General features: G+C 48.2%; 1 protein-coding gene across 5 annotated transcripts in view; it reads right to left on the reverse strand.

Moving 5' to 3' along the window:
- Window positions 1–794: 794 nt before the first annotated feature.
- CD9 (CD9 molecule) overlaps window positions 795–27,180 on the reverse strand; it is a 31,189-nt gene continuing 4,803 nt past the window's right edge. For all 5 annotated transcript variants that reach the window (XM_081128096.1, XM_081128094.1, XM_081128095.1 and 2 more), the window contains 7 exons: window positions 12,779–12,881; window positions 5,885–5,982; window positions 5,155–5,229; window positions 3,417–3,515; window positions 3,187–3,276; window positions 2,435–2,518; window positions 795–1,297 (listed from right to left, as the gene is read on the reverse strand). In XM_081128096.1, the coding sequence (XP_080984222.1) occupies window positions 1,232–1,297; window positions 2,435–2,518; window positions 3,187–3,276; window positions 3,417–3,515; window positions 5,155–5,229; window positions 5,885–5,982; window positions 12,779–12,881 (615 nt within the window). In that variant the 3' untranslated portion in view covers window positions 795–1,231. The remainder of the gene's footprint in view (window positions 1,298–2,434; window positions 2,519–3,186; window positions 3,277–3,416; window positions 3,516–5,154; window positions 5,230–5,884; window positions 5,983–12,778; window positions 12,882–27,180) is intronic.

Here is a 27,180-nt window from a genome sequence, read left to right on the forward strand (position 1 = left end):
TCTGGAGGAGGGAAATGAAGCAGCAGCCATTTTGCAACTCACACAAATTGTTGCTTTTGGGGGGCTCACTTCAGCTTCTCCAACCCCTGGCCATACTACAGATTCCCGGTCTCTGCAGGACACACACCACTGACATCAGAGGAACAACAGCCTACACAGATTTGTCGTCTTGGTGGGCTTGTGCTTGTGAGTTCCGGCTTCTTCTTGCCCTCTTCCCCCAATTCACACTCATCTGTCCTTCCTGTCTGCCCTGTGAGCCTCAGGCTCGTGTCAGACGCAAAGACAACTGTCTTACAGAGACTGCTTAGTGAGCTCCAATGATTGTGTAAAGTCAAATCCTTGTAGCAAATTCTCTCTCTCTCTCCATAATATTTCATATTCTGCTTCTTGGGTTAAACCCTGATGGGTACGTGCTCATTTATCAACCAACAAATATTACTTGATAACAAATAATGAGCAGCTACTATGCACCAGATACTAGGTGCACAGTGAATAAAACAAAGTCCCTGACATCATGGCGCCCGCAGTTTCTGCTGTATCCCCAACACACAACACACTGCTGCGAGTCCTGGTTGGGGTTCTAGTGCGTTGACTCTATTAACAGTGTGTGAACTTGGGTCACAATCCCTTCACCTCACCTGGATTTCTTCATTAGTAAAGTAGGAAAACCAACCTTCCAACCTACTTCTCATATAAATGCAATTAAAGCAAATAGCAGGTAAAAGACATCTGAGAAATACATAGCTCTAAAAAAAAAATAAAGGGAGCCACAAAACCCCACCACCAGTCCAGGATATTGTCATAATCTTTTATTATGTATCAAATTGTCTTCAACATAAGTTACAATCTGATTAAGTTTGATAGACACTTTTAAAAATCTATTTAAAGACAAAAAAAATTCTCTTTATGTACAATATCTTTTGTCTAGAGTCTAGCAAATATAGTACCTTTCATTGCAGGATTTCTGCCTACCATAATAAGCAAAAACAAACAACCAAAAATTATAAACCAAAAGCAAACCAAATCCCTCAATCTCTCAACTATGAATATTGAATAAAGCATTAAAAAGATACACACAGAATAACTTTTTCTTTGTTTAGAAATGCAGAATGAATACTAAAAGTTAGTGTCAAAAAGGAAAAACAACAACAAAACAACAAAAATAAGACCCCAGGGAAGTAACCAACAAGCTTCAGGGGTGAGCTTTCCTGCTCAGGAGTGCAAGCTGACTCTAGACCATCTCTCGGTTCCTGCGGATAGTACAGCACAGGACTAAACTGAAGATCATGCCAAACACCTAGAAGACAGGAAGGAACAGGAGGAACAGGTTGGCTTTGCTGAGGGAAAGACATTGAGTCATTCAGGCCAAGACAAAGGACCAGGAGAGTGGTGACTGGGAGGCCAAATGGGTAAAAATGTCAAAGCAGGAGAATCGTAGGCTAGATAATGGGAGGGTCACCGACTGGTAGGATTCTGAGAGTCTGCAGCTACTTGCTAATGCAAACTCCACAAGCAACTTCCCTGTAGAACTTTCAGGGTGAGACAAAAACTCAGAGCTAAAATGAATGCTGAAATTCAAATATTCCAATAGCCCACACAGGCTGGAACTTTCGCTTCCACCTCTGTGTATTTGTGTGTTTTATATTCTATTTTAAAAGGTATTGTTATCTCTTTTACTGAAAGCTACTCCAAGCTTTACTTAGATGCAGATGAGAGGTACAAATAACCACTAAGAAAGGAAGCAATTCTTGCTTTTGGGGTAGTCTTGTGAGGGGCAGAGGAGGGTCAGGCCCCCTGCAGAGTTCTCATCACTCCCTACTGGGGAAAGAGGGGGAGGCCCCAGGGGACCTCGTTGACCCTTGATGGATTCTGGGAGCTGATTACTAGAGAGCATATTATTTGACGCTTTCAAGCTTTCTTTTGGCTGTCCAACCTGGATGCCTTTCAGACTACAGGGGGAGGTGAAACAATTCACATCCATGTAGCTTTTACTGAACTACTTTCCTGGGAAAAAGAAGAGCAGGTGTATGATGAAAACATGTTTTGAAGATTATCCCAGGATAATTAACAGGTCTGAGGTGGCCCAGGTCCTCGCGTGATCCTACATCCATGCACGGTCCGTGAACCAGCAGCTTTGGACCACCTTACATTTACCCCTTAATGGTTAAGAGAATGGATTCTGGAGACACATCGAGTTCAACTCCCAGATGCTTCACTCACAAGCTCAGAGACTTTGATCAACTTTACTCAACTTCTCTGTCTCTCCATTCCCTAGCCTCTAAAATGGGAATGCTAAGAGTGCCCACCTCATAGGCATGGCGAGGATTCAAACAGTTGATAAATGTGTATAGCATTTAACACAGTGCCTGGCTAGAGCATACATTTAATCAATGTTAACTACTAAGAGAACCGTCCCCCGATCCTGGACACTCACCATCACCACGGCAATCCCGATGCCCACAGCTCCAATGATGTGGAACTTGTTGTGGAAGACCTCTTTGATGGCCTCAGGGCAGGGCTTAGGGAGACAAACCAAGACCCTGGTCATGCACGGTGCCTGCTCTGGGCACACCTCCTTCCTCCCACAGCATCCGTTTCACACCCAGAGCACTAGTGGTCCCAGAGAAAGGGGAGGGAACAGGAGTGCTCACGTGTCTTGGTTGGTGGATGGAAAGGAGAACCAAGAGAGATACAGGAGGTGGGTCCCAAATAATTGGGTGAGAAATCACAGAAGAAAGATTGGTAAGTCCCTGCTTTGGGTCTGTTTCTTGTCTGGGTTACATGTCATCATTCTGAAGTTTGGACATTAGCTCTAGCTTACAATCTTGAGCCATTTACAAAGCAAATGTCCAGGACTCTGAGCACACCTGTCCTTGATGCCTTGAATGCTGGGGGAGGCAGAACATAGGGACAGCACCGGGCAGTTTCAGGTGCCAAATCACCACAGGCAGCTAGAACACTTTGCTGTTTTCCTGGTCTGGCCTTTGTTTTGCTGTCCTTGAGAACACACAGGCTCCAGGGCAGGGGAGAAATGAGGTGGCCACCCTGGGATCTTACAGGTGGAAGTATTTATGAAGCGCTTGGCTACCTGCCCTCCTGGCACGGGAGGGCTACTTTCACTTCTACCCTTGTGGGATTTGCCCAGAGCAAGTGGGCAGGGGGACAAAATCTTGCTCTTCAATTTACCTTCACTTCAATGACTGCGGTTAGATCCTTTTTGGGGCAGATGTCCGAGATGAACTGCTCTATTCCCCCAGCCACGCCACAGCAATTCAACTGCAGAGAGAAGGGCAGGGATGGAGGTAAGAGAAACAACCAAAGAAGTGACTGAAATAGAGATGCACTGGTCTGGTAAAGCAAGTGCCCCTGTGCACACGTTCTGGGGACTGGTTGGAGTCTCTGCAAATAACACATACCGCATAGTGAATGGCTTTCAGTGTTTCCCGCTGGGGCTCGTCCTTGGACTTCAGCTTGGAGTAGGTGTCCCTGTAAAATTCCTGGAGCTCCTTAATCACCTGTGATGGACAGAGAGGAGAGAGCAGCAGAACAAATGAGCAAAGATGACCTGTTCTGTCGTCTTTATATTCAGTCGACAAATCCCTGTGCCCAGGAAATGTTACCGAGCAGACTGGCCTGCCCCGCCCTGCTACCCCTCGGCATCTCTGGGCCCCTTGCGCTCTTCCCCATTCTCTCGGAACCTGCTCCTGCCATCTTCCCTCCTCCTGCACCTACGGTTGGTCCCTTCAGCTCTGCTTGGCTCCTTCCCTTCTATCTACGCACAAAATGGAGTCTCCTCAATGTAAATAATAAAAAAAAAATATCACTCTTGATTTGGTTAGTTCCTAAGGCTTTCATCTTCTTTCTTTCTTCACTCAAGGCTGTGTGACTTTTGGCAAATGAACCAAGCCCCTCTGCACATCACTTCCCGCATCTTTAGGATGATGCTATTAATCCCTGCCTGAGAGCTTATTGTGAAAATCTCAATGTGTCATGCACATTACTCAATGCTCAGGTGTCTTGGTTGGTGGATGGAAAGGAGAACTCAGGGAAATATAGGAGGTGGGTCCTAAACCCAATGACTATTTCTTGGTACAAAGTAAATTTGGAATATGTATTAGCTATTATAAAATAAAGGATATACTATCATCCTCCTGGAACTGTGTGTGTCCTAACTTAATGCGCCCCCCCCCCCTTACAACATCAATAAACTGACCAACATCCAGCATTTCTCCTTCAGTATCTTTCATAATTATCCCCTCCTATTTCCATGACTGAAACGTCTACATCTGAATAATTAAATCTTTTTTTTTTTTTTTTTTTAAATTTAAAACAGGGCTCCTGCATCTAGTGTTTCTCTTCTTTCCTCCCTCCTGCTAAACATGACAAACAGCCCTTCCTAAAACATTGTCTGATATGGCCCATCCTGGCCCATCACTCTTTGGTCTCCCCATGGAGCCCAAGCTGAGCTCTATTCAGACCCTTTCTTTGCCGGGAAGTACGCTGTCTCCCACCAACTTTCCTCCTGAAATCTTATTTCTCATTCAAGGTTCAGGTCAATGCTCTCTTCTCCATGAAGCCAGAGATCCCTCTTTCCCAGCCAATCCTTTCAAACCCATGGGACTTTTGGATGTAAGTGACTTCTACGACACTTATTTAATGCATGTCTTTCTGCCACACTAGGTGGCAAAGGTCCTTAAAGTGAGGACAACAGTCTGTGCATCTCCAGACCCTGCACGGCACTTGGCTCAGATTTATAGACTAGGCAAAGGAGGAAGGGCTTCCAGCCCAGAAGCCGTGCTTCTTTAAGCAGTCTCTCCAGGGGAGTTGGGGAGGGGCTGCTGAGGTGTGAGACACACGCACAGATACACAGACCCAAGGATTATTTGCTGAACACCTACTATGTGCCAGCACTGTTCGGGGAACTGGAAGCAGTGGTTGGCACAATACCCGCCCAGAGTAGTATAAACGCTTATATTCCCTGCCCTGGGGAAGCTCGTGTTCTAGGGGCATGGGGGAACGTGGTGAAATAAGAGGCCTGGTGAAGCTGATAAAGTGCCCAGCCAGGACACCCTTCCACTCTCATCACTTCCCTCCACAAACTCCCAAACCCATGTCCCCGGAGGCCCCAAGAGGTCTCACAGAAAAAAAACCTACCTCATCTTTGTGCGAATATCCCCAGATGGCCGCAGCTATTTCAAGGGCAAATATCACCAAGAGGAAGACAAAGAACTAGAAGGCAAAAAGGGGTGGGGTGAGGAACAATCCTAGGCGACAGAAAAATCAAAGGGTGTGCTGGAGAACAAGGAGGAATGGAAACTCTCTGGGAACCGGGCATCTGGGGACACGAATGGAGAGGTTCGCGTAACTGTGAGAGTTAAGCCCAGGCGAGGAGCGAAAGCTGTAGACGGAAAGGACTGGGTATTTCTAAGGAGTTAATTAGGAGTCAGCGATATAAAATACCATTGCTCACTCACAAAAACCAGAGACTTGAGGAAATAAAGTGAGCACACTCTGGAGTTTGAGGAAAATTGTAACACATTTTTGAAACAAGAGAAGGCAAAGGTACCTGTGGATTCGGGGGAAAAAAGCAAGCGTGGCCCTCAAAAAAAGGAAAAACAAAGTCCTGGCATTTAGTCACCTGAGGGAAGTGATAAGATAGACTCCAGAGAGGCAGAGGGAGGCACCACCACAGGGGAAGAGGGCAAGACGGCTGCCTGCCCAGGAGCTGGGGTGGCCCAGAGCGGAGGGACCCTGGGCGGGTGGGGCTGAGGACAGCTCAGCCCTTGGGGTACCCTGTTCACCTCATCCCACCCTACTTGTTCTATGGGATCTTGGGGGAAGGGGGCCCCAGAGTGAGTGCAGGGAACACAGAAGGGATACTCACCAATCCCAGCATGCACTGGGACTCTTGCACAGCCCCACAGCAGCCCAGGAAACCCACCAGCATCATGAGGGCACCGGCTCCAATCAGAATATAAACTCCTGAGGGGAGAGAGAGGACAGACAAGACATGGAGACATTCGTGTGGTGGCCCAGCTGTTTCCTGCAGTTCCTTCCCCCTGTATGACTGTGCTGCCTTATCTCGGAAGAAGTGCCTCCTCCTTAAAAAGCAGCCCCTCCACCTTTGCTCTCAGGTCTCCTTCCCACTAGTCTCTCTTCTAGGACCCCTCACATCAAGTCCTCACTCCTACCTCACCCTCAGCCTTCCTGGAAGGTGCCTATTCCCCCTGAACTGGGACACAGAATATCCTCGGGAACCCCCAGATTCTACTCAGGACACAAACTGGTTTAGTCTGTCACCTGTTTCCAGCTAGATTAATCCACTCATGCCCATTAAAACAGACCCTCCAAACTCGGGGTAAATTCCTGGGACTCTGATGAGTCTCTACTTGACAGAAGAGACTCAGAGCTAGCTTTCAGCAGCAAGGGGCTGTGAACACTCAGGCTGTCAGCTCCGCCTGCTTCCCAGAAGGGACAGCTGCTGTGGGTGGCAGCGAGGCATGTGCAGTTAGTAACACCCAAGGGCACATGTTGACAAACGTGGATAGGCCTAGTGCAAAGAAGATAGGCCTGGCATCAGGAGAGTTTTGATTTGGTCCTAACTCTGCTACTAAGTTCTGTGTGATCTTGGGTAAGACTTGGCCTCAATTTCCTTATCAGTAAAATGAGAGGTTGGCTGCTAGATAACTGAAAAAGATCCCCCACTATAGCACACTAAAGAGATCTTGCAGTTGCAATCAGTAACTCTAGTAAGGGTGAAAGGATAGATCATCTTGTTAAGGGGGGGGTGAGTGACACTGTTTCTATGCCCTCACTTTTAGTGACCAACGGAGAGGCGGCGGTGGGAAGGGCAGTGGCTTCTACAATTTCTGACTATGCCCAACAAAAGACACATTCCTGGGACAGGGGACACCGTGGAGTATACTAGCCCTAGTCACCCCCAGGTAATGCCTAGAGGGGTGCATCTTGCAGTTATATTCTGGAGAAGTCACAGCTGTTCTGCAGGGAACACTCCCTTCCATGGCTCCCCCAACATGCAGGCCCCATGGAAAAATGGGCAGAGAAGTCCTGAGCCTCCCTATCTTCCAGGCATGTTTTACCCACCCTTAGAAGGGGCTCCTGAGAGCAGCAGTTCTGAAGCCCAGAACACCTGGGTTTAAAAGCCAGCACCGTCACACTGGGAAAGCCATTTAATCTCTCTGTGCAACACCTTTCTTTCTTTTTTTTCAATCAAGTGGCATTAAAAAAAAATAGATATTTTTATTGATTTCAGAGAGAGAGGAAGGGAGAGGGAGAGAGAGAAACATCAATGATGAGTCATTGATTAGCTGCCTCCTGTGTGCCCCCTGCTGGGGATCGAGCCCGAAACCCGGGCATGTGCCCTGACCGGAAATCGAACTGCGATCTCCTGGATCCTAGGTTGAGGCTCAACCGCTGAGCCACGCAGGCTGGGCTCTGCAACATTTTTCTATCTGTAAAACGGGGATGGTAACTGTCCACCACGAGGTGGTTGTGAGAATTAAGTGACATGTCATCAAAACGTGCACAACAAATGCAAGCTACTGTTAATCTTAAAAATGCAAAGGATGAGTGATAATTATTAACCACAGTGCTAAATTTTTATATACTTGCTGATCCCTCCCTGCTAAGTGGGACCAGGGCAACTTTCCTGAAGTAGGGGCTGAAAGTGAGAGAATCTATGGTATTTCCACACAATGCACAACAGGATATTGCAGTGAGAATCCTTGGCAGGTGTCAGTGATTTCATTGGCACACATCTGTACCCCTACTATGGGGTCAAGGCTTTGCAGGCAACAAACCACGCAGCCTGAAGCTCACGGGCAGCACGGAGCAGAGTGCACACAAGAGAGCATTTGTGTCTCTTCTCTCTTTCCCTCACATCTGTCGTGATGTCAAGTCACGTGGTTTTACTGGCAAACCCCTATGTTGTATGAATATGGGTATTGTTCCCGTGCATGCCTGGCCCAGACTGGGCAAGGGGACAAATGCAGCTTGTCCTTGAGTCAAGTCCCATCCTCCCAGGCAATCCCATACTGTGGGGCCCCAGGCTATACTCAGAGAGGCAGTGCAGCCCCACGCCTAGGCTCCGTGGAGGAGGGCTCTGACATGGGGACACCAGTGCACAGTGACAAGGCCCAGTTTCTCTCCATCTCATTGGGAAAAGACTATGAAGGATGAGTCACTCCTTTGAGCTCCATAGAGGGGGCTGAATAAATAGGGGGTATTAAGAGATCAAAAGGATTTACAAGCACACGAAACCCATTGAGTGGGAATGAACAGACTGACACGTCTTCTCTAAGATCATATCTGAGTTGGTAAGCCTGGAGACCCTGGCAGAAGTCAGGGGGTTGGGTGGGCAGCATCAGGAAGCTGTGATGGGAAAGAGCATTTCCAGTTTAAAGAGGCAGAGAGAGAGAGAGAGAGAAAGAGAGAGAGAGAGGGAGAGAGAGAGAGAATCCTCCTAATGGGCCCCAGTTAATATGAGATAGTCACTCTCGGGCTTTGTGAATGGAGACTTTAGGAGAGCAAAGGGCGCTGCTGGCTTTAGATCCTGCTTAAGCAGCTGCAGATCTGGGGTGTTTGGGCTTCCTCCCCTCCAGCTCCCATGCAGCTGCTTACGGGGATTTTAGCAGCAGCTACAGGACAGCTCATCTGCAAGACGCCCCCTGGAAGCCACGGGAGTGGGCTGCTGTTAAAAGGACCATCCATCCAGGGGTTCCCCTTACAAAGCTCCTCCTATCCTCTACCCAGCTCGTTAGCAAGGGCTGGCCATGGCGGATGACAAAGCGTTCCCATTTACAAAACAAGTGAATGTGGGCTTTCTGTCTGACTCATGGAAAAAGTTATTCGTCACGAAGCCTTCTCTAGGATTACTGTATTAATTTGCTTAAGGGCTGTTTATTCTGCCTATTTCAGGCTGACATTATAGCTAGTTTTTTAAAAAGCCCTTGGTGTAGCAGTGGCAGGTACCAGAGTGTCCCTTACACCAGAAACAGGGCATTCTTTTTCACCTGTTTATCGGGACTTTCAGCTTTGGCTGGGGAGGACACACCAGCCTCTGTCACCACCTCAACCCCATCTTGCAAAAAGCACTCACCACACCTATTTGTGTGGAGAGCAAAACCCAGCAGAGCTTCTGACCTCCACTTGCTTAGAATAGTTTATTATCTCCAACTAACATAACAAACATAACATAACATAACATAACATAACATAACATAACATAACATAACATAACATAACATAACATAACATAACATAACATAGAGTTAGGGTTACCAGGAAACCTAACTCTGCTCCCAACGGGTCTCTTGGTCCCTCTCCACCCCACTGATGACCGTTCTCATTAATGAGCACCACCGTCAACCCCACGTGCCAAGCATGGACTTCTCTGCCTCAGAGAGGTGTGGGTGTGTATTTTCTGCCAGTTTCAGGATGGGGAAGACGAGGCACAGACCAACAAAACAAGCTGCCCCAGGTCACAAGCTGGAAACAGGGAAGTCAGCTGACTGCAGGCAATGCTGTATGTCCTGGAAATCGTCAGGCACCGTGTCATAGAAGGGGGACGGTCCTTGGGAGTGTGGATATCTATGGCCTCTAGTTCACACCCCCCCACCTCCCATATACCCTCATCCAGAGGCTATGTTCTGGGAGGACATCAAGGAGTTAAGAAGGGCTGCTGGCCTGAGACCAAGAAAATGAAGTTCCCCAGTGTGTTTGCAGCCTGGGATTACGGATACTGCTGACAGGCCGAATCTCCCAGGGCCTGAACTGCAGAGAAGGCCCATATAAGGCTGTCTGTCAGCTGTTCTGCTTCACTATGGACTGTTCTGAATGTTGGCAAGTTTCTTTTACACTCGCTTCTCGGTCTGGCTATGCGTTCTTTCTCTACTTTGAAAGCTGTGATCCTTCAGGTTTCCTGATGGGTCAGCTGCATGTTCAGGCTGGCCTGTGGGTTGCCCTACAGATGGTTACTGCCCTCGCGAAAGGGATGGTCACCTCCTGATGTTGGGAATAGCGACCAGGGTGGAGCTGGCACTCTGCTCGAAGAGGGGTGATGGGTCAAGGCTAGTGTCACAGTCCAAGTGGGAAGGGGACACAGTGTATGAAGCCTCCTCAGCCCTTTGTCCCTGGATGACAACTGTTCAGTTTCTCAAAGCACTCAGTGAAGGGCAGGAAACAGCTAGACCCAACTGGCCACCCAGCTGACTGATGTTCTAGTGTCACTTTTGTCATCCTCAGTTCCCTGGGCTTCTGCAAACTGAACAAAGTCTTCAAAGCTGAGCCCTTTCCCAGGCAGGGGGTCCAATTGCAAAGGGTCCATTTCCTCTGTTAGAGCTTAAGGTGGCAGTGGCCACTGGCCCCCAACTAGGGACTGCTATGTCTCTTTGGGATTGTGTCTTCAAATCCCTATCCTAGTCACTAAAGGTAGGGCCACTGGCCATGGGGGGGCTGGAGGTGGGGAGGGCCTGCAATGACCTAGGATACCTGAATCCTGTCAGGTTCCCAGAGGCAGATCCTGGCTCCCCAAACAATGTGCTTATCACTGTCCTGCCACTCCACATGACTTTCCCACCTGTCACCTGCTGGCTGGGGCCACCGACACTTGGGGTTTCTCTCCTCCAACTATAATTTGGGCAAAGTCAAAGGCCAAAAGGGCCCCTGCCCTGCCCCCACCCCTGGGACATGTCCAGTCAGTGTAGATATTTTCCATTCCTGCATAGGGGAGGCCTACTCACAATCTAGCACAGGTAATATAAGCAGCAACTTTCACAGGACTGGGTAAAAGACTAGCCCTGTCTTTGGAGGGTATGCGCATGGACAGGTTATTTAACTCTGTAGGCCTTGGTTTCTTCATCAATGAGATGGGAATCACTCCATGTCTCGTAAAGAGTTCCCAGGATTACGTTTTTAGGGAGCAGGTCTCCATAGTGCCCTGTATGAGACAGTATGTATGAGACAGTGATGACACCCAGAGAAGGGGCTATTGGGGGAGTATGGGAGCCAGGAACCCCTGCAGAGAACAATGGGAGATGCCGGGGGGCTCTCCTTAGGACATCTGCCTGGAATGGATGCCTGGCCTCCACATTCCTCCAGCAAATCTGCTCTTCCTGGTCTTCCTGCAGATGGTTCCCAGCTCCCTGGTGTGACATGACGTGACAGGACATCGAGTGCTCATGGTCTCCCCTCAGCACCCCCACCCCACCCCCGCCCTCCAGCTCCGCAGGCAGCATTCCAGGGCTGCTGCAGACTCACAAAAAGCAAGCTGTTGCTAAAACAAGTCAGGGCACTATGAAGACCTGCTCCCTAAAAACTCTGTGCACAGTTTTAAAAAAACCCCATGCGTTGTGCTTTTCTTCCTTTCACTTTTTTCTCACAATACGGAGGCACACCCTAAAAAAACCCCAACTAAGGACAACAATGAAAAATAATAAAAGCAGGAAAACCACCCTGGCCAGTGTGGCTCAATGATTATAGAGTCAGCTTGTGCACCGAAGGGTCTCCAGTTCGATTCCAGGTCAAGGGCAAGTACCTTGGTTGCAGGTTCGCTGCCCACTCCCGGTCGGGGCGTAGTGGGAGGCAACCAGTCGATATATTTCTCTCACATCGCTGTTTCCTCCCCCCCCCCCCCCCCGCCCTGCTTGCCTTCGCCCTACTCTCTCCGAAAAGCGATGGAAAAAATATCCTCAGGTGAGGATTAAAATAATAATAATAATAAAAAATAAAAGTAGGGAAACCATCCACAGAGCCCAGGGGCCATGGAACCAAGTGGGCTGGGCGGACCTGTCCAAGGCTGGCCCCTGGAGGTGGGAAGGGGGTCTGCACATGGGTAGCTGCCCCATTATTCCTGAAGGTCTGGGAGATAAGTCTCTTCAGACAGTTTTCTTCATCTTTTTTTAAAAATAACTTCTTTGGTGGGCGGGAAGGAAGTGACCAAACTTACACTGAGCCTAATGACATGACAACCACCATCCTAAAAATAGGGGTTGCTTTTGTTTCTCGAAAATGAAATGTTTCCTATTCCTAAACCAGGCAGAAAGGAAAGCTGCAGATTCTGTGTCGGCCCAGAACACAGGCAACTGCGTTTGACAGGCCTTGGTGCTCCCACTCGTTTTAGGGAGGCATTTATGTGGTGATACAGCGGTGAAAAGTGACAGAATGATGCTAGGAAAATGCTAAGGAGCCTGTGTGTACAAAGAAACCTGCTAAGTCAATTCTTGCTTAAATTGGAAAGCTTTTCCCTAAAGCAGAAGCACTTGGCCTTTGCACCAGCACCGGGGGTCCAGAGGGCTGGTGTCTCTTCTAGTGTGTCTCTTACTAATTTTCACTGTTCTTACCCAGGAGGCAGGTCCTTTGGGTCTCAGAGCCCCTATCTGAACAGTGGGGAGGAGTGATCTCTCCTTTTCCTGGCACTGTGGATTCCCCAGGACAAAGTTTTTTGAGTTCAGGAGATGATTAAGCTTGAGAAGACATGAAATGAAGAGGGGGTTGTGGACCAGAACAGAGGTTCTTAAACTCTCAAGAGTGGCAGCAACTTTGGTGGAGCCAACTTCACATCAGAGAATACTCAAAAGGCCAGACTTAGTCAGCAGGAAAAAAGAAACCACATCAGTCAAATGCAAATTCATGTGCACAACTACACAAAAGCAAGGCTTAAAGGGACATGACTGGCCGATGTGGCCAGAGCAAACGTCTTTCCCAAGGCCAAGTCCCTTCCTCCAAAGTGGGAGGAAGAACCAAGTTTCCCCATGCTCACCTGTGTAGAAGCTGGAATGAGTGTTTTCTTGCTCGAAGATGCTCTTGGTCTGAGAGTCGAATCGGAGCCATAGTCCAATGGAAAGGACTGCAATCCCGGTAAGCTGCAAGAAATACAGGATGTTGGCATTAATTCTGGCTGCCAGGGAGAGCATGGGCCCTGAGAGTCGAAGATGAGACCACACTTGGTCTCTGCCCCTCACCCATATACCTGAAGTAGCAGTAGCCTGGGGATGGGAGTTGGGGATCAATCCATTTGCTAAAAATATCAGTAAGCTTGGAAAAAATAATTACCTACTAGCAATACAGCAGTAGAATGGTTACTTTATATGGACAATGGAATATTATACAGCAGTGGAAATGAACCGACAGTATCAATATGCAATACTATGAGCGCATCTCATGATATTAAACAAATGAAGAACCACAAAATACATTTGATATGACTCCATATAGTTAAATACTACTCTACTGTTGAGGGTATATATAGATGACAAAGGGAAAAGAAAAGGAAATGATTATTATAAAGTCAAGTGGTGATGACCTGTAGTAGGAGGGAGGAATTTTTCACAAGGGAAGAGCACTTGGGGGGCTTTGGGGTACTGGCAATATTCTAGCTTTTGACTTGGGTGGTGGGGACATTGATATTCACTTCATAGTTATTCTTTAAACTGTTCATGTTTTATGCTCTACTTTGTGTATATACTATACAATAAAAGAAAAAAATTGCTCAAAGGGCACACCCATGCACCAAGAAGGGCAGCTTTGATTCCTATTAGACCTCAGAGTCCCCCCTAGCTTGCCCACATTTGGTCCTTTCCCTTTCCACACAGGGAAACCTTACAAGCTGACCTTTTAGGTACCTGCTTCCTCAAGAGTGATCCTTATAAACATCAGACAAGCAACTTCCAAGTAATCTTCCAATCTTATGCAAATCCTATTTCATAGGTGGGCAAGTTCAGATACTGGACCATATTAGGCAGACTTTCCCAATAAAGAACCAAACTGAGGTGCCAAATCCTGGCCTGGTGCCATTGAACTAGATGCCTGTGGAGATGGCCTCCTGCCAAGCCCTCTCCTCACCCCCAGGGCCAGCTGAGCTCCATCTCTCACGCTCGTACCAGGGCTTGCTGGGGAGTGACTCAGGCTGCAGTGTACCAGCCAGCTGGACGCCTGAGGGGGTGGGCTCTGGGCCAACGCCCAGGCACCAGGTTTCGCCAGCCCTCCCTTCTCAATAGAGATGCCCTATGCCAGAGCCCTGCTCTTTAGGAACCTTGGTTGTCTGCTCTCGGAGCAGAATTGGGGAAGGAAACACAGCTGGCTCCGGAGAAATGGAAGAAGTGGTAATAGATCTGTCTCAGACCTAAAACCTCGCCGTAAGACGGGGGGAAGGGAGGTCAGGGGCAGGACTGGTCGCACCTGGTTCACCAGAGGAATGAGCCCTGCTGACTTTTTTGATTGGATCACTGAGTTAATTGGCCTGAGGAGATGCTGTGTAAGTCATTAGCTGCCCCATTTTCTGTAATACTATTGGAGAAATTGCTTCAGTTGGCTGGGTCACGATGGCTGGGGATCACAGGGCCATGAAATGGGTATAACTGGCACCACTTAGTAATGGCTTCCATAGTGGTGGGGGCAGCACTATTTAAGGAGTGCAGAGGACTTCTGAGGAGGACGCACTTTTTGGTGTGACGCAGAAGGGCTCCCCAGCCTCCTACCTGGCTCTCACCCCCAGCTACTTGAACACTGGAAGAAACCAAGTGGGAAGGGACCAGCAATAACAAAAAAAGCCCGATGACCTTTAAAAAAGGGCATCCAGTCAATGATTAAGGGGCTCCATAAAATAAGAAAACAGGGTCTGGGAGGCCAAGAAGTTTGTTTTTTTAAAATATATCTTTATTGATTTCAGAGAGAGAAAAGGAGAGGGAGAGAGAGAGAAACATCAATGATGAGAGAGTCATTGATCGAGCCCGCAACTGGGGTATGTGCTCTGACCAGGAATCAAACCCCGATCACCTGGATCCCAGGTCGACGCTCAACCGCTGAGCCACGCCCGGCCGGGCGAGGCCAAGAAGTTGATGGTCCCCTCCCAGGTTAATAACGGACATGTGGCAGGAATGTTGGCCATACAGTTGCCATGGCTGCTACTTTACTCTCACCCATCACTGCAGGATCTGAGCAGGTTTGATGCAGATACTCAGTTAGACAATTCCCTGCTCATAGAGCCCTCGAAAGGGGACAGAGACCTGCCCAAGATCACCAACTGGTCTGGTGGGGACAGAAGTCAAAAGTCCAGTGCCTCTACTCCCAGACTCAGGCCCTGCTCTTGTCTGATTACCTCTCATTTCTAATTACAGCCAAAGGGAAACATTCTGGTTTTGCTGAGAAAAACTCCTTTGTCTTTGGGCTACAAGTGGTCTCATCCATTTGATAGTGCAGGAAGAAAAAGGATAGTTTTTCCCTATTGTTTTACTGGAAAGTTTCTTCATTTCTTCAAAGAATTCATTTTCTTCTCAGGAGATGGGCCATGAGAAAAACACGACACAAACCAAATTGACGACATTCTATGAAATACTTGACCAGAACTTCTTAACATAGTCAAAGTCATGAAAAATAAGGAAAGGCAGAAACTGGCATAGACCAGAGATGAGAGACATGACAACTGTCATGTGTTATTGTGGACAGGATCCTGGAACTAAAAGTGTATATATATCTGATATAAACAAGGGGGGCCTTGCCCCGGACAGTGTGGCTCACTTGGATGAGCATCATCCCATGTACCAAAAGGTCACTGGTTTGATTCCCAGTCAGGGTACATGCCTGGGTTGTGGGCTTGATCCCTAGTAGGGGGTGTGCAGGAGGCAGCAGACCCATGTTTCTCTCTCACAATGATGTTTCTCTCTCTCTCTTCCCCTCTCTAAAAAAAAAAAAAAAAAAAGGTGGAGCCTCTTTCAAGGCTTCCTGTCTCCTTCAAAAACCTGCTCCATTAATCCACCTTTTTCCTGCCTCTGCCCCTGTTTCATCTTTTGCCAACACAGATGTCTGCCTATCCTAAAACAGAAAACAAAGCCTCTCTTCCTTCAACCTCACTCTGAAAGGCTGCGGACAGCTCTGAAGGCTTTTGCTCTGTCTTCACACTGTCTGATCTCCCAGCAGCACGACAGCCTTCACACCTCTGCCTCCTCCTCACCTGCTCCATGGATAGGATCACTCAGTTTCCCAAACACGTCTCGTGTGCTCCTGCCTCTGCTCATGCAAGTCCCTCCTCCTGACCACCTAGGCCTGTTGTTTCTCCGCCAAGATGTCCTTGGTCTCCTCTCAAGGTAAGTGCAATCCTTCAAGTTCCATATTTGTTCTCTGCAGCACCCCAAACTCTCCCTTCTTCTCGTGCGAGTGCTGGTTTCACGTCTCTAACTAAGAGCTTATGCTCCTTGAGGGCAGGGCCACTTACTCATTTCCGTAGCTCCCCTGCCCCATCCTTTGGACAAAACAGTCATTAGTAAATAATTATTCCACAAATAAACAATCACTTCGATGAAAGAGAATCTCTGAAAACTACCAGAATTTCCTATCCTGGTCCTCTCCCCTTGGACAAGCCTCCTTTCTCATCTGGCTTTTCATACAGACTTGCCTTCTAATATCTCACAAGAAAGGCCAGAAACTACAAAGAACAATTGCTTGCCCGGAGAGAACACTGAGGAAAATCCACAAGGGTAGGTGGTGAATGTCACGAGATTTAGGGGCAAGTCCACATAAAGTCTTTTGAAAGTGAGGGTTTATAAAAAGTCCCTGACCTGCTGTTCCCCACTCCCCCTCGCAAGACCCCAGTTAGATGATCATGAAACACAGGTAACCCTGTTGCCTGGGGCCTATGGCAGCTTCGGGAAGCAGGAAACTCAGCACTTCCCCAAGGGCAGGCCCACAGTGAGCAGTTTCCTGGTCTCCTCTCTTGCCACCGTAAACAGTGCGCTGACGGCACCCACGCAAAGACCAGGATCTCAGTGAGTCACACCACAATCTCGCTACAGCGACAGGCCCAGAAATCGCACGTTAAAACACACCTGGAGTTAGAGGAAACGCCTCCAGTTCCAAAGGAGGGTTGAAAACAAATCAAAGAGTAATGCCGCTTAGGGGCACCTGGCTGCTGTGGACCCCACGCCCAAGTCTGCAAAACTGGTTCCAGTTAGAACCTGAGGAGCTATTTACAAAGAGGTGGCCCTACTGACAGAAACGCTTAAAGCGAACGTGCAGAAAGATGAGGGGGTGACAAGGCGGAGAGCAGCTGGCCGATGAGGAGATGTTTCTCTGTGTGTGTGTGTGTGTGTGTGTGTGAGACTGTATCCCGCGCCTCAGGCGGAAAGAAGCGTGTCTGCCTGCAAGGCAAATCCCACTTCAGCGAAAATTCCTCTCCTGGCAAATGAACTGGGTGGTCTTGGTGAGAACCCCACCCTTCCCTCTAGGTCCCTTCTTTCCTCTGTAATATGACCTGACTGGTCACAATTTTTTTTTTAAAAGGACAAAATACTCATTACGCGCTCTCTCTCCAGCTGTCTCAGAAAGCCCAGCGAGTGGAGAGCAGCTCCTTCTCCACAGTGGTTTCTCTGTGAGGCCGGCTTCAGACTTGTGGTCACAGCTGCCACTTTGGGAGGGGTCGGAGGTGGGCAGTGGTGACAGTATGGGGTCGGGAAGATGGGAGCACTTTCTTTTTAATGTCCCATTGTCCTCCTGAAAAAGCCATGGCTATTTGGTGAACCTGTGGTCAAAGAGATGCTGCAAAATTTTTCAGTAAGGGGCAGGTGACCTTGACTCCATTACCTGTCACTTGCATGCCTGTGTCACCCAGGGCCTGGTTTACACAGGGTGAATGTCAGAATCACACGGGGGAAGTCTAACACGCACCCACCTCAGCTCCATCCCAGGGAGTCTAGGTTCCCAGGTGATTCAGGTGACTCTGTTGCACAAGCCTGTTGAGAGGAGCTGTGCTAGTCAAAGGGTATGGACTCGGGGCTAATTCTGGCACTGCCACATGTATGTCACTAAACACTTTCCTTAGCTTCTTTGAACCTTAGCATTCTCATTTATTAAAAAAATATATTGTAGGATATCTGTCCTGCCTTTGACCTAGGCTGAAGGTGAGGATTCAACGAGGCAATGCATACCAAACACTCCGAAAACTGGGAAGTGCTATAGCCAGCCGGATTCTGGGAGAAAAAATGATGACAACGATCATAATGACCCTTGAGAAAGACACGAGACGACAGTGGGGCAATTCATGGCACTTGGCGGACGTCAGTTGTGTGTCCTCCTGTGATCTGAGGAGGTGGCTGGGCGGGAACGAGGCAATTTAGGACACTGGGGTTCTATTTTCTGGTTTCTGTGAGAGCCAGTGAGTGTTGTGTGGTGGGGGAGGTAGATAAATTTACTTTCTTCACACCCAGACATGGTCTCCGGAGCTCTGCAAGGATCAGATGGGAACGGCCAAAGGAAAGTGGGGAAGGGAGGTTAAAGGGAGATTGTTGGCTAAGACTGGAGGCCTCTGTCCTTCCTTGGATCACGGACTGCTTTCTGTGGCTGAATGGACCCTACAGAAAGGAGTTATTAAAGGAGCAGGTCACAGAGAGGGAGGGGATTTTACCTCTTTACTTCCTTCGGTAAGATAGGTATCAGCCCCGGGTTTTTTTTGTTTTGTTTGCTTGTTTTTAATGTACTGGACTTAGGAGACCTCTCAGCGTGGTTGCCCACAGTGCCCAGAAGTCAGCAAGAGACTGAATTACGAGGATGTAAGTTTCCCTTACCAGCCTTTTCTGGGCCCAAAATACCAGTCAAGCTCTAAGAAAGCCTCAGAAGCGGAGACGAGGGCCTCTATGTTCACACAGCCTTCAACAGTTAAAAACAAGTCAGGCCACCCAGACCTGTGGGCTCCGGGCCTCACCCATCTCCATGGCAACCCTGGCTCACCACTGAATGCCAAGCCTTGGATGGGCTGATTCACTGTCAGGAGGCTGGGCCCGGCACTGCCAGCAAGAACAAACAGGCGCCCAGGCGCCCAAGCCCCACAGCCTCTTCTAATTCCCTCCCATATCCTCCCCCAACTCCTCCCCCAAATGAAGGCAGGAGCGGTTGTCTTTGGAAGGGCAAAGCCACTTGGGCAGGAGTCCTCAGAGTCCTCCCTTATCCGGTCCTACCACACAGTAAAGCAACCACAAAAACCAAACTCCACTCTATTCAGTAGCAAAACTGCCATGGTTTGCTTTCATCAAGGATCACAAGTAAACTGTTAGTTCACAGCAACATTTGAAGATATCAACCAGGAATATTACTAACTTTAGTTTTATTGAGTTGAAAAGCCCCAGAAAATCACGATTCTGGAGAACAAGTCCCCCAGTGAGTATGATCTTCCTGGGTCATTTTGTCCCTCTAGGCAACTTCTGCTCTTGGGGCTTCTACTGAGCTCCCCACTTTAGGGCAGGGTGCAAATCTACAGAAACTAGAATCCTCAAAGGCCACTGGGGAACTTTTTTGTAGGCCAGTGGTCCTCTAGTGTGGTCTCCAGACCAGCTGCAGCAGCAGCACCTGGGAACTTGTTAGACATGCAAATTAGCTGTCCCCATCCCAGACTTATTCAAGGAGAAAGTTGAGTGTGTGTGGGGGGGCATCAATCTGTTTTAACAAATACCCCCAGATGATTCTGATGCTTGCTCAAGTTTGACAACCACTGCTCTAGGTCTTCATGTAAACACAGAACAATTGGGAAGACATGAAAAAGCTCTCTCTGGGGGTTCTGAACCCAGAGACCAGCTTTCTAAGTGCCAGTGCAGAAGGGCAGGCGGCCCTGGGGTGGGGGTGTGAGCTTTCTCTGGGCTCAAGGTTCCTGTGTGTGTCAGGGAGAGCTCACAGGCTCAGGCCAGCAGGAAGCAGAGTTTCACCATCCCACTTTACACTGGGGAATCTGGAGAGTGTGGCTCAAAGGCCCTGCCTAGCACTATAAAGCCATGACTCAGACTAAGGCCCACCTTGAACTGCTGCACGGTGACAGTGAAGGGGGAGGATACAGGACAGTTAAGCAGGGAGGAAGCAAGACAGACACTGGATGGACAACTCCACCTTGAACCCACTGAGTCTGGGAAGTCATAGTAAATGGTTCAAGTTAGAGCCTGCATTTGGCTTCTAAAAGTACATTCATCACACAGGTTCAGTCCTGCAAATGCTCCTCTCCAAGAAGCCAAAATGACTCCTGCAACGTCTGACGCAGGACCCCTTGGTAAAAACTTTGCCCTGATTTCTGCAGCCTGTGTTCTCCCTATGCCAGGTTATGTATGGGAGTGGCCTCTTCCCCAAACCATCCTAAATTCTAAAGAAAAAAAATTTAAAGACTACATGCAGAGGCTGATGGTAAATGACTTTGTAGGTTATTTAGTTTTAGTGTTAACCTAACTTCTGGCAAGCTTTTCTGTCCATTAGCAACCCCTCCAGACTCTAGGGAAAGGGAAATAAACAATATAATAATAGTAGCAATTATTATCTGTGTGTGTCCCACATAATAGGAGGTGATTTACATATATTATCTTATTTAATCCTCTAATCACTCTTATTTTATAGATGAAACAGGCTCTGAGAGGTTCAACAACAATTCACTGAAAAAGACCCAGCCAGCAGGAGCCAGAGCCTCACAGTGGACCATGTGGACAGCTCAGCTACTCTTCTGGGCACTGTGCTGCCAGGTGAAGGGGAAGAATGGGAAATCCTAAGAACTTTTCTTGAGAAAAAAGAGAGTGGTCCGGACATTCTGAATTTGGCAAAATGCTGACCTAATCCTTAATCTGCCTGCTGCAGTGAGGTGATTCAGATTCAGGGCGTCAACCCCAGCCGAGGGGCAGGCAAGAGGCAGAGGGGGTCCCAACCACTAACTTCTCTATTGGGTTTCCCTTTCTCCCTCTGTTGAGTCTGGGAGGTGGTGGTTTCAAGCCCACAGTCACTGGGTGCCAAGGACAATGCACCCTTTCGGGCCAGCTCTCCCTTCTTCTATTTTCTTCCTATGGTGTCCACACAGAAGCAATGGTAACTGGCTCTGCCCCAGAATCGTGATTTCTGGGGCTTTTCAACTCAATAAAACTAAAGTTAGTAATATTCCTGGTTGATATCTTGACACTTGCTTCAAGGGTCAAGAAAGTTCTAGATAAGAGGGATCCATCCCCTTTGGGAAGCACCAATGAATTGAAGGAAAGGTGCTGAGGCCACTTTTCTTGGTCTGGAAGCAGAATAGATTTCTTCTTTTGATTCCTGTTGTTAAATTCCCAGTTAGACTCCAAAGGGGAGCCACTACCCACTGGGCAGCCTTATGGGGCCATTTCCAGCAAAGTGCAAACCTGGAACCTCTCCTCACCTACCTTTCCCAGACTGGGAAATCTCTGAAATGGGCATTTTGTAGACAGAACGACAAATCCTCTAATTTGTCTTCTGAAAAGGATGAAACCTAGTGGTAAAATTTCAGCGTTGAGCAATCCTGTGCGGTGCGGCTTTACAGGACTGGAGCAATAAGCTATGGGTGAGTGTGAATGTTGAGGCCCTAAACTTTAGGACAACCTCAATCTCTGAAAAGTTTTGAGAGGTATTATGATAGTAACTCCACAACAGCTGCAGAAGCTGACATCTGAGCTCTTGTTATGAGCCAGGCATCAAACGATAACAGCTTTACATGAAATACCCCATTACTCCTCCTGATGATCCTAAAACTTTGGTTGTACTAGTACCTTCATTGTGCAAATGAGGAAAGTATAGCTGCAGGAGTCACCAATTTGCTTCCAGGAATCTTCATTTCTAACAAGTCAGCTTTCTCCTTCCCCAACAACCAGCGCGCGTGTGTGTGTGTGACTATGTGTTGCTCCTTTACACATCATGGCAGGTTGGGAGGTCAGCAACAATAAAAAGTCCAATCATTCCCCAGAAGCCAGAAGCCAGGTCCTTGGGGAAACCAACCTCTGTCTCTTGTGTCCAGATCAGTGCCCTGAACCCTTGAGAAGATTATGGCACCTACCTTACCACCTAGATAATTCAACATTAAAAAAAATTATAAAATTAGTATACACAAATTCAAAAAAGTGCGTACTTGCCCCCCAATTCCTTGGGCTTGCCTGCACTGCTGGAGTCCTAAGCACACCCTCAGCCTGCCCCTGACCCCACGGCCTCCCTCTCTGGGGATTCTAGTGCACCTGGTGGGGGTGTTGAGGGAGGGGTGATGGTGGCTTAATAGCTACAGCCTGTGGGTGTCATTCTCTCCCTATGCCTCACTCTTTTGGGCAACTGTGTTTGAACATTTAAGCCTGGGCTCAGGCTAGTACAGGAATAATGGGCACATTCCCAGTAGGAGCAAGTGAGAGATTTCCCAGGGAAAAGAGGAATACTAGAAGACGAGTTCTACTGTAAGGCTGTGACAACCCCTTTGGAACCTAAGAGTGGTGGTGGGACTGCCTGATACCCTTTGAGGTAGTTATGATCATGCCAGTTTGAGATGAGGAAAAGAGGCTCAGAGAGGTAAAGTAACTTGCCCAGGGTCACAGAGCAGGTCTGCAGCGATTTAGCTGTCAGCTCTCTCCTTCTGTGTGCCTCATCCCTGGTGAAAAGGAGGTAGCTTGATCTCCTCTCTGGGGTGTGGCAGAGGATGATGGGCCTTGTAAACTTTTTCTCAGCACACTTTTATGGAAATTAGGGAGAGATCTGGTCTAAATAAGTTCAAGTGTTGAGAAATTCTCCATTCCAAGAACAAAGTCAGCCTGATTTAAAAACCAGAGCCCTTATTCTGCCTAAGAGAGGAGAAAACCCTCAGCTAATATGAAGTGATGGTGTTAAGTAGCTTGGGGCTGAGGGATTGGGAGGTAAGGCCTGTGCTCAAGGTAACCTCTTTCTAAACAAGAAATCTCATTTCAAGTTTCCACTGCCTGCTTGCCAGACGTGTAGTATACACTAGCCAGCCCATAAATCCATTTTCTGCTGAAAGCATGCATTCTGGTCTTAACCAAAATGATCTGATGTGGGGGACTGTTTGGGGGATGTTTTGCTTTAAATTCCAGAACACCACTCATTTGTTCTCCATTGCACACACCTCACTAAGATGTCTGTCAATCACACACACACACACACACACACACACACACACACACACACACACACACACTCTCTCTCTCTCTCTCTCTCTCTCTCTCTCTCTCTCTCTCTCTCTCTCTCTCTCACTTATGCACCTTAGCCATGTGGACCAACCAGCTCTCATTCCACCCCTGGAACCGGTTACCAGTTGCTTGCATAGCCCTGAGTAGTGGAAAATGCCCCTTCCTTTATACATTCCAAGCAATGCCACATGGTGCATGGATTGGCAATGTTGGCAAATGGCCCTCCTCTCACATCGTAGGACATTCTGAGTACCAAGTGAGCAAGGGGACAAGAGTCAAGGTTCCTAAACTGCTGTGTCTAACCTGTTACCTGCCTTATTGCTCTGCCATGGTCCCTGTCTTCATTCTAGGTCTCTTAATTATGAGATAGCAAGCACCCCAAAATTTGCTATGTCCCACATCCCACTCAAAGTGCTTCTCTTATATTAATTTCTGCATAGACCCACCAGGTTGGTAATATTAACTTCCACTTTTTAGATGAGAAAAACTTGAGCACAGAAGTTAGGTAGCTTGTCTGAGATCACATGGCAAATAAGTGGCTGAGTTAAAACTTGAACCTCAAATAGCCTGAGTGCAAAACCCAAATTTTCAATCATTTTGCTAAACTGTTTGTCTTTTTGATCTGTTTTGTGAATTTTGAGAGCCAGATTTTTTTCACTTTTGTCCTTTCTCCCTCACAGCCCCACCTGATCCCATATCAAGAGTGCCATCTTCTATCCTTAAAGGCCCTATGATAGCCCACCTGCAAGAACAGAGGGCTCTACTTTCTCACCAACAGGAAGGCACCTGCAAACGCCATGTGGCCTGCAGATGCTTACAGAGCCTGGTCTCTCTCTGCGGGAGCCGCAGGTGGACAGAATCGAGAGAAAAAGCCTGCACTTTCTTTTGTTAATCCTTACCCAAGGATATTTTTTCCACTGATTTTTAGAGAGAGTAGAAGGGAAGGAGGGAAATGGGGGGGGAGGGAGAGAGAGAAAGAAACATTAATGTGAGAGAGATACATCGATTGGCTGCCTCTTGCCCGGACTCAGTACAGGGCCGGGTATCAAACCTGCAACCCAGGTATGTGTCCTTGACTGAGTATCGAACCCATGACCGTTTAGCCTAAGGGCCAACACTCTAACCACTGAGAAAACCAGCCAGGGCAAGCCTGCACTTTCTATTGTTGGCCTCTGGCCTGGGAGCTTCGCCACACCCTTGTAGCACTGGCCAGAAAGTCATCATGGACAAAAGCACTGGTCTGGGAAACAGATTCTCTGGAGTAACTCGGCACATTTTCTTCTCATTCTAGCTTCGCTGCTACTGCAGGCCTGGCAAGTGCAGACACTGTTGTAGCTGCCCACTGGCCACCATGCCACAGATGAGGCTGTGGTCCATGAAGCGGCCACTGACATGTAGCTCAGACTGGAGGGCAAGCAAGGGGCTGCCTCCTGAGCAGTTAGGAGGCAGGGGCTTGGTAGAAGTCACAGGCCATCGGCCTGCCTGGGCCTGAGGTGTTCACTGCAACCTTGACGTACGCTGGGTAAGCTTTGTAGGGTTACTTTCCTAACAGAGCCAACGAGAGCCAGTGTTCCTGCTCCTCTGCACAATGTTTAGCAAGAAGACTGAACAAGAAGGACCCTAAAAACCCAGGTTTCTGATTTTTCTCCAAGCCAACAGTCTTTAAACCTTTCTGGAATCATATAAATCTGGCCCCTGTCATCTCCTCAGGAGTCCCAAGTCCCCAAACGACCCCCTGGAGACACTTCTTTCTTTCCAACATCCTCAGGGGCAAGGTCAGGGAAGGACAGCAGAGGCTTCTTCTAGTCTCCATTTGGTGGGAAGGAGGAGGGAAAGAGAACTCCACTCTTCCCAAACAAAACAAATCACCCACACTATGGGAAACCCTAACCCAAGAAGCAAAACCTGGCTGGAAGCTCATAAAGTTGGATTCTTCATGTGGACAGAAATGCAAAACACTCGTTAAATTAATCGAGAGTCAAAGCCACTCCTTGGGCAATGATTAAGCTGAGAGTCAGCGCAAAGATGGGTGCGGAGGCTGGCTCTCCAGTCTGGGCTGCCCTTCATCACCAGGGGCACTCAGGACTCTCTAATGTGTTTCTCAAAGTCCTCCCACGAGGCCCCCATGCAGTCCCCAGAGAGTGGTGAAGCAACAGGCTTCTCATGGCAGAAACATGGGATTCAAGCAGAGCAGGGGTTGTCTGGACACCAAGGGAGAAAACCTAATAGAGGGTGTGTATAATCTGAGGTCCACGAGCCTCCAGAAAAAAAGCAAAAAAAAAAATGAAATGGGCATAACATGTTTCTGGAGGCAGCTCCCATTGATTGCATGGAATTCCCTAAAAAGGGGAAGGTCCACCAGTCTAGGATGACAGCATACAGTACTTAAAAATCCAGAACTAAGTATTTTTTGTGGGGAGAAGAGGAATTACTGGATGGATGTAATTATCATAAAATTATCTCATCTGGAGACAGGATGCTGCTTTCCACAGCTGTATGCCATCACTTGGTGGAAACTGAAAATGTCCCTGGACCAGCATTACTTTTTCCACGGAACGAAACAGGCAAGTGATCTGCAGTCAGACTTCAAAACCATAAATTTAAAAAGTGTATTAAGATTAGCCCTTTTTGTCTCCTGAGTTCTCTCAGTTGCAAAGGACAGCTCTGGGTAGTTGAGAAGATGGGTACAATAGGCCCTTACCCAGATTTTCAACCCCAAAACAATACAGTCATTCCTCTTCTGTGACGGCTTTGGTTGAAAAGACCAGTGGCAGGTCCTCATAAAGTCCCATTGACCCCAACCCAGGAGGAGGAGCACAGAACATAAATACTCAACCTCCTGAAACTGCTCCACTCTCCTTTCCCCAACTCAACACAGGTGGATCTAGAACAAGCAGCCACCAAGCAGGCAACAGGACCACAGAAGCCACGGGAACGGTGGCCTCAGTTCCCTTACCGTCACAGCCAGACACACCTGAAAAAGGCTGTCAAAGTTTGTGCTCTTTAGAAAAAAGGTGCTTTTGTAAGTCCAAGGTATTATTAAGTTCGGGACTGCGCTACCAATTCCAAAAGCCACTCCTCCTCATGAAATGAAATGGAACATGAAAACAAAGAGACGAATCAAGCCCGGGACACACCACTCCGCGAGTGAGAGAGAAGATTCACATCCAGCGCAAAGGAGAAGGCTCATTTGTAAGGTCTGCGCACGTTAGAAGGCTCATTTGTGAGGTCTGTGCACGTTAGAAGGCTCATTTGTGAGGTCTGTGCACGTTAGAAGGCTCATTTGTGAGGTCTATGGCCACAGAAGAGTCAGTTAGCAGAGTAGGTGCTCTGGCAAGGGCGGCCCTCCATAGGGTTGCTATCAGAGCAGTTCCAAATTCGGACCTTAAATAGCAGCTGCTTCCTTTGAGTACAAAAGAATAAAGCCTGGAACGGTGCCCATGGGCTGCTTAGAAAAGGGTAGAGTGTGTGTGTAGAAGAATCCTCTCCAACACCCCCCTAAAAGTCAGGAGTCAGATTCTTTGTTGTTCGCAACCATTGTGAAAAAGTGGGGGAAGCCAGCAAGATCCTGGGCAGGGGAGAAGTCTGATTTTCTTTAGCACATGCACACACCTGGCCTCGCCTCACCTCTCCTCTCCCCAAAGCTGCCAGCCTTAGTACAAACAGCCGGCTTTCCCGAGCTCCAGGCTGTCTGGGTGCCAAAATCAAGAAGCCATTTTACTCAGCAGCCCAGCTGCTTGCTCGGCCCAACACCGAAGGCAAGTTTCTGGGAAAAGCAGCAGGCTTTGCCACAACCCCCTCCCCCCACTATCCACACCCTGCCCAGATCCAGAATTTCTGCCATACAGTTTTATTTCCAGAAGCGGGCCGCCTCCAAACAGGTAGCCGCACATGAAATGGAGTCATTGACCATTCCAGAGCTGGAGGAATGCGTGTGGATTGGGAGTGTGCTCCTGGCTAACCCGTGGTCTACACTTCCACACTTAAAAAAAATTTTTTTCAAAACTGATTTTTAGAGGGAATGGGGGAGAGAGAGGTCTAGCCCGCAACCCAGGCACATGCCCTGATGCTGGAATCGAACCATCAACCTCTCGGTGCATGGGATGATGCTCAGCCAACGGAGCCACAGAGGTCAGGACTACACTTCCACACTTTTTAGGGAATTGCTTCCACCCTCCCCACAGCCTCAATCTACTTTCAACTGCAAGCAACAATAACTACGGGAAGTTCACTCTGCATC

Source organism: Miniopterus schreibersii (assembly GCF_964146895.1).
Source record: "Miniopterus schreibersii genome assembly, chromosome: 2".
NCBI lineage: Eukaryota > Metazoa > Chordata > Mammalia > Chiroptera > Miniopteridae > Miniopterus > Miniopterus schreibersii.